Below are 6,921 nucleotides of genomic sequence, written 5' to 3' on the forward strand. Positions count from 1 at the left end.
TCCCCTGCCCTACCACAATAAATACTATTCACTGGTCTACAGGTTTTATTCACAACTTTTCAATTGTTCCATGAATCTTCTTCTTCTTCTTTTTTCTTTTTCTCTGGAGTAGAATTCCATTCAGGAGCCTGCCGTAGCAAGTATTTTAAGCAGTGAGTTTGAATGGGTTTCTGGGTGGAGGTGGTCCCTAACCTTCAGGGCTCTGTAGGATTCATTTCTGAGGATCACACCTTAGTCCTCCCTCTTAGCTTGGCTGAGATTACCTCACAAAGCGTCACTGGGTCACACAAAGAGCCTGGGCATCAGGGACAGTGGGATTCAGCAGGGCAGAAATCTATGGCAAGGGCGAATAGGTGAGTAGAGGGCATTTGTCTCTAGAGAATGCCCAAGGAAGAGATGGTGGTTTAGTCGGGTAGTTGGAATGTGAGGTAGAATGTACACCCCACTCTTGCCCCATTGAATTTTTTGAGTCCCTAAATCTCATGTCCTATCTTATCTCTCCATAAGTCTCTCTGGAGTTCCACAGTGGCTCTCCTCTATCTGTCAAACTAGATCTTAGAGCACTGGAAGGTCTATTTGGGGCTTTCTCTTTCTTCTCTGGTAGGTGGGAAGACAGGGACAGGGTCTTGTCCAGCTTGGCAAATGTCTAGAAATGTTCCTTGCCTGATCACCAAAGAACTGGATGAGCATCATAACTGTAGAAAACAAGCTCAGATAGAAGAGTGGGCAGGGAGACGGGGCTAGCTTGGCCTCCCATCACACTGTGAGCCTGGTCTAGGAAACCAACAGTCAGGCTTAAATTTCTGTTTAAAGGCAGGCAGTCAATTTCCTGGGAAAGTCTGTGTGGACAAGGCTGCTGTGCAGAAAGGGAGCTGCTGCCTGGCACCTCCCTACCCTGAAAGGTGCAGCTGGTTAGGAGGCTTCTGAAGCTGAAAGGATGAAGGCCGGATGCTTGAGGAACCTGCTGCTGCTGCTGGCTGCCCTGGTTCTCGTGGCCAAGGCGAGCCATTTCCAAAGGTGGGAAGGCTTTCAGGAGAAGCCCATGAGCAAGCAAAACATGAATGCAACACTTGATTTCTTAATTCGGAGCTTCAACAATGCCAGCAATGACACGTACTTATTTCGTGTTGACAAGCTACTTCGATCTCAGATGCAGGTACGTGCCTCCGCTTCCCTGTTCCTAATTATTTGGACATCCAGGGCTCCCAGGGAATACCAAGTGGCATATCAAATGAGAAGAAACGTCCCTTGGACTGGCATGACGGAGAGTTCTGCAACCCCCAGAGCTGATTTAGTCATGACTAGGAAATGCTTCACTAGTCTGAAGACGAGCACCCCTAATTGGAGTGGTATCCATCAGTCTAAAGCAAAAGTGTTCCCTGAGGTTCTCAACTGTACTTGAGTGAAGAACTATTGTTTTTCCTGAAACAATGTCTTAGCAGCTCTTGATGGAGCCAGAGTCACAGTGAATGGGATGACATAGAGGGCTTTCTTTATTCGGGGGGACTGGAACCAGACACTTGCCCTCTTCTTTGTTTTAAGCATACATCGCTTTCTATAGTTTCATAGTTTTCTAAAATATATCAATTAAAGGACGAGGGAGGAAATCAGAGTTGTTTGAAAAGCATTCGTAAACTGATCCAATCTCCCCTCGAGGTCAACTAGTAAATTGTACAATTTACCCATTAACCTTGAGTCACTTCCGACTCATGACCTCTATGTCATCCCATTCACTGTGACTCTGGCTCCATCAAGAGCTGCTAAGACATTGTTTCAGGAAAAACAATAGTTCTTCACTCAAGTACAGTTGAGAATCTCAGGGAACACTTTTGCTTTAGACTGATGGATACCACTCCATCAGTGTGTGCAGAGTACACCTGCGCGCCATGGAGGCTTCAAGGACTCTCATCCTACAGATGCAGGTCGTCAGGTCACTCAGGGGTATTGTTGGGCCACTAGCCTTTCAATTGGCAGCCCAGAATAAACCATTTGCACCATTCTGGTTGTTTGGCAGAGGCAACACCACGTCTTAGTTTAATTAGCTGAGTTTGAGAAATAACGGAACAGGAAGAAAGGGTTCTAGGCAGAGAGAAAAGAAGGTGGAACAGTAGAATCAGTAGGGCGTGGGGACAAAGAGCAACTAGGAGTGTAACATAACACAGCACCACGGCATGTACACATTATCAGGATGTCCCCGGATCAAACAGTTACACATTGTCGCCACAAGGTGGTAGTCTTGCTCATCATTAGGGCCAAGAACATGAAAGTGATTTGACTACCAGGTGTTGGCCATTGACCAAAGTTGGCTTATTCTCTTTGAAGTGTCTTCCCAAGGAAAAACTCGAGAACCCTAGGAAGCCTGTCTTGTGAAATCAATCCACGATCACCAGCAGTCAATTGTAAAGTAATTGTTTATGAGCAATAAAAACAAATCATTTTATTGGGGGCCCTTCCAGCTCTTACATCCATCCATAGGGTCAAACACATTTGTACATATGTTGCCATCATCATTTTCAAAACATTTTCTTTCTGTTTGAGACCTTGGTATCAGCTAATTGAGACCTTGGTATCAGCTCCCTCATGAGCCCTTGATGATTTATAAATTATTTTTCCTGTCTTTCAATGACTGCTCCCTTCACCCCCTTTTCAGTTGTTTTTCCCCCTGGGAGGGGGTTATATGTGGATCATTGTGATTGGTTCTCCCTCTCTCCCCCCACATTACAACCAAATAAAACAGTCATTGGCATGTGTTCGCCATGCCTCACATAGTCACCAGCCCCCTTCCTTCATTCCACACAGAGCATCTGATCATTTGAACAGGCATTGCCCCTATCCCCTGGCCCATTTTCTAGGTGAGGAAACTGAGACTCAGTCGAGGGGAGGACTTGTTCAAGGTGGGACTTGATCTCACCTCGTCTGTCTTCCGTTCTGTCGCTACTCAGGTTCCACAGATGCCTCACAGACCTACTAATGCCATCAGCAGCTAATCTTCCTGGACTGCAGACCATGCTGCAGACACGCCATTAAATTATTTTATGCAAGCTTTCATTTAACCTATGTAACACCTCCATGAACAGTTATGTTGATTGCCCCTGAAGTGAGGAAGCTGAGACTGCTAAGGATAACTTGCTTAAGGTTACAGTTAATAAATGGGGAACCTAGACTCCAAATCTAGATTCAACAGCTCATGGTCTGTTAAATTATTTTCCATCAAGTTGGTTGGGACAAAGAAAAGAAATGAGTGGAGGCGGGAAGAGCCCATAAAGCTCTGGCTGTGTGTAGTATGAGGATGTCGCAGACAGACCTGGGAGAGGCAAGCCTGGTAGGTTGCCTCCCTTGTCTTGAAGACGAATGGGAAGCAGGTGAGAAACTGCCCTTGGTGGCACCAGAAAACCCAGTCAGAAACAGGGACTGTGGCAATCTTTGGACATCCTCCACCTGAGGGGAAGGAGAGAGCCATGTCTCTGACGGAGCTCTGGGAAGAAATGCCCCCATGGCTTCTGCCTCAGACCTAGCCCTCCTGGGGACACTCAGCAACCTGTTGCTTGATGTCAAACTAACTGTGCAGTTGCTTCCCGGTAGTTGACGACAGGAGTGGAGTACATGGTCACCATGAAGATTAGCCGGACCAAATGCAAGAAGAAAAGCACGAGCAGTCATGGCTGCCCCCTCCAGAGCAACATGAAGCTACAAAAGGTAGGTGGTAAGAACCCACTGAGAAGGAACTCATGCCCAAAGAAGGGGAAGTGTTTTGGTGGATTGAGGGCAGGGTGAGGCACAGCCCGCAGTCCTTTGGCATCACTCATGGCCCCCGGGGCGGGGCGGGGCTCCTTAATTAGGCTGCCTGGCCACCTTGTGTTGACACAGGCCTTGACCTAGCTGAGGGATGCAAAGACCTTTGAGTAACCTGGACTCCTCTGGCTGACCACCAGGACTCTGCTTATCCTCCTGGTCTACTTCTCTGGCACTTAGGGTGGACACAGTCGTTGTTCTTCGAGGCCCTGGTTTGGTCTCTGAGGAATGTCCAGTTCTCTATTTCCAACTTCTGCATCCTTCTTCCTGCTCTTCCTGGCCCCTCTTGATGGCACCCTTATGTGGGCCATCTTTGGGCCCAGAGGGCCCACCTGTGCCTGGGGTGCAGGAGGATTGAAGTGGATGCCACTGTCCCTTCACAGTCTGGCTGAGTCTCTGGACCTGGGTCCAGTGAGGCTGCAGACGCAGATAAGCCTGCTGCATGGCCTCAGAGGGTGGGGCTCGTGAAGCTGAGAGTTACATTTCTGCCCCCCCCCCAGGCCCCCACATGACACGTACAATTCCTGCCCAGTCGCCTACATGATCAGTGTCCAGACACAGCAATGGCTCCTCGTTTCCCTGGAGGACTTGCAGGTGCCGGAAGTTTGTGTTTGCTTTCAAAAACGTTCCCTTAAAGCTAACTATTCCCCTTCTCCTTTCACAGAGTTTCATTTGTGATTTTTTGGTTTACACTGTGCCCTGGATACACTATTATCAACTTTGGAACAATTCCTGTCTGGAAGGTTAAGTGAGGAAAGACCCTCAAATACAGTTAGACCAACTTACTGTGAACGTCAAGCTGTGGCATTCGAAAAAGACTGAGCTCCCTCGTCGCAACCTCTTTAGCCATACACCTGACGCACACACACGCACATGCATACATGTACACATTCCTGCATCGAAACCACACAAGTACACGCATGTACACATACTGAATGGCTTTTAGGAAACAGATACGAGGTGAGTGGAAGGACCTCATACTTCTTCTACTGTTACCCATCTCTCTGTGGCTTTTCTGGATTCAGACATATTTATGACCTCAGGCCTGAATTTGGGGGAGACCATTTATTTCCCATGTACACCCAACACAGTGATACGTACATCCTTTGTGAGTCTCTAGGGGTCCTCAAGACAAAACCCAGATCAACAATACACTAGGGGGACTAACACTTGTCTTTACAACCAAGACTTATTATAGCAAAGGATACAAAACAAAATCAACAAAGGGAAAAGGTACATGAAGTAAAGATTGGAGGAAGCCAGGAGCAACCGTCCAAAAGTCCTCTCTCAGTGGAATCACCCAATGTGAAATATTGTCAACCGGTGAATTTCATTAGAGACTTAGCACTTAAGGTTTCTATTGGGGGCTGGGCACGTAGGCACCCTCTGCTCAACTCATACAAATATTCTAGGCCCTCAGATGAAAAGCAGGCGTCAATCATAAAACTAGACTGTTTGTACGAACATATCAGGGACAGCGTGCCACTTTCATAATTCAGATAACATGCCAGTTTCAAAGCAGCTGCCCATTTGGATTCCCAGATTGAAGCTATCCCAGGATAGCAGTCACTAGCCTCCCGCGTTCTTCTCTCTGTACTGTGAGCTATTGAGCTTCCTAGGATTCATTGCTGATGGCTCCTGCCATCAAGGAGACCGATGGCTCATGACCCTACATGACTCATAGTTGAGCAGAGAAGGTAAACATGAGAGCAGACATGAGAGAAGAAACAGGCCACGACATCAGTAGCTGATAAAGTAGACCTCAGAGCAAAGAAAATCACCATGGACAGAAAAGGATATTATGTCCCGACACCGCCACACTGGAAAATGATTCATCACTTTCTTAAAACAAACTAAACATATGCTTTATCATATGAACTAGCATTCTCACTTCAGGATGTTTATCTTAGAGAAGTAAAAATGTATGCCCCCACAAAACCTATAGACAATTCTTTACGGAAGCTTTATTTTAATAGCTGCAAACTGAAAAACAACATGCCCTGCATAGGTGAGATGTGCAACTGTGGTGCATCTGGGCCATAGGACACCACTGCGCAGCCAAAAGTAACACGAAGCCACCCTGGATGACTCTCCAGGGCCGCACGGCCAGTCCTGGCATCACAACTCCATGCATGTAGCTAGCACGCGTGCGCAAACTGGAACACTTAAAGAGGTGGGGCATAAATTAGTGATTGCCAGGGGTTAGAGCTGGGGTGGAGGGTGGGGATTGGGTCAGGTACGACTATAAAGGGGATCTACATGATAATGAAATAGCTGAATATCGCAAATCATCCTATGTGAAATCTCACAAACCATCCTATGTGAAGAAAAAAGGACCCACCCAGAATTACACATACACGTTGCTTCAATGTAATTAAAAATTTTTTTGACAGTTTTCTGTCTTTGCATACTCACTGGGGAATCTGGGTGAAGAGTATAGGAGACGACTCTCTACAGCTTTTTCAAATTCCTGGGAACCTATAGTTATTTCAGCGTAGAAAACCCCATTGGGCTGAAAGAGCCAATAGACGAATAAGCACAGCTAGTCCATTTTCCCTTTCTTCTCCCTCACACCGTCACTTCCCTAGATAAAAAATAGCCCACCTGTCAGGAGCGTGCTGAATTCTAACTAATATCCCGTCTCTACTAGAAGTGGTCCTGCCTTGTTCCAGACATGCCTTTTTTGGTTGTGCCCCACAGATTTTGTCCCTACCACCTCAAAACAAACAAACAAAACCATATTAAAGGTTGGTGGCCACTCCATGTTGACCAAGTCTACCAGTGCCATTTTCCCCAAAGCATGTGCTCACTTCATGTCCTTTACATTTGGGTAATTCTTGCAGTACTACAAACTTTCATAATGCGATTGCATGCCTAATACATATACTACAACAATGCTGCAGTCCATCAAAGGATCATACAGACCCCTCACATTTATTTTCTGACTAGAAGCGCCATACCCATTCCCAGAGATATCCTAGACTAGATCAGGAAACTTTCACAAGAGTGGAGTTCTTACTGCAGCTGACACAATGTCAGTGTCTTTTTAAAAAAAATCCTTTTATTGGGGGCTCATACAACTCTTATCACAATCCATACATATATCAATTGTGTCAAGCACATTTGTAT

The 6,921-nt window shown here is 46.4% G+C and overlaps 1 protein-coding gene across 1 annotated transcript; it reads left to right on the top strand.

The window, feature by feature from the left end:
• Positions 1–937: 937 nt before the first annotated feature.
• On the top strand, positions 938–4,540 carry CSTL1 (cystatin like 1). The gene is made up of 3 exons (XM_004716954.1): positions 938–1,156; positions 3,583–3,696; positions 4,457–4,540. The coding sequence occupies exons 1-3, from the start codon at positions 938–940 to the stop codon at positions 4,538–4,540; spliced, it is 417 nt and encodes a 138-aa protein (XP_004717011.1).
• Positions 4,541–6,921: the final 2,381 nt, after the last annotated feature.

Source organism: Echinops telfairi, unplaced genomic scaffold (assembly GCF_000313985.2).
Source record: "Echinops telfairi isolate 266 unplaced genomic scaffold, ASM31398v2 ScPeMD7_5592;HRSCAF=6446, whole genome shotgun sequence".
Classification (NCBI taxonomy): domain Eukaryota; kingdom Metazoa; phylum Chordata; class Mammalia; order Afrosoricida; family Tenrecidae; genus Echinops; species Echinops telfairi.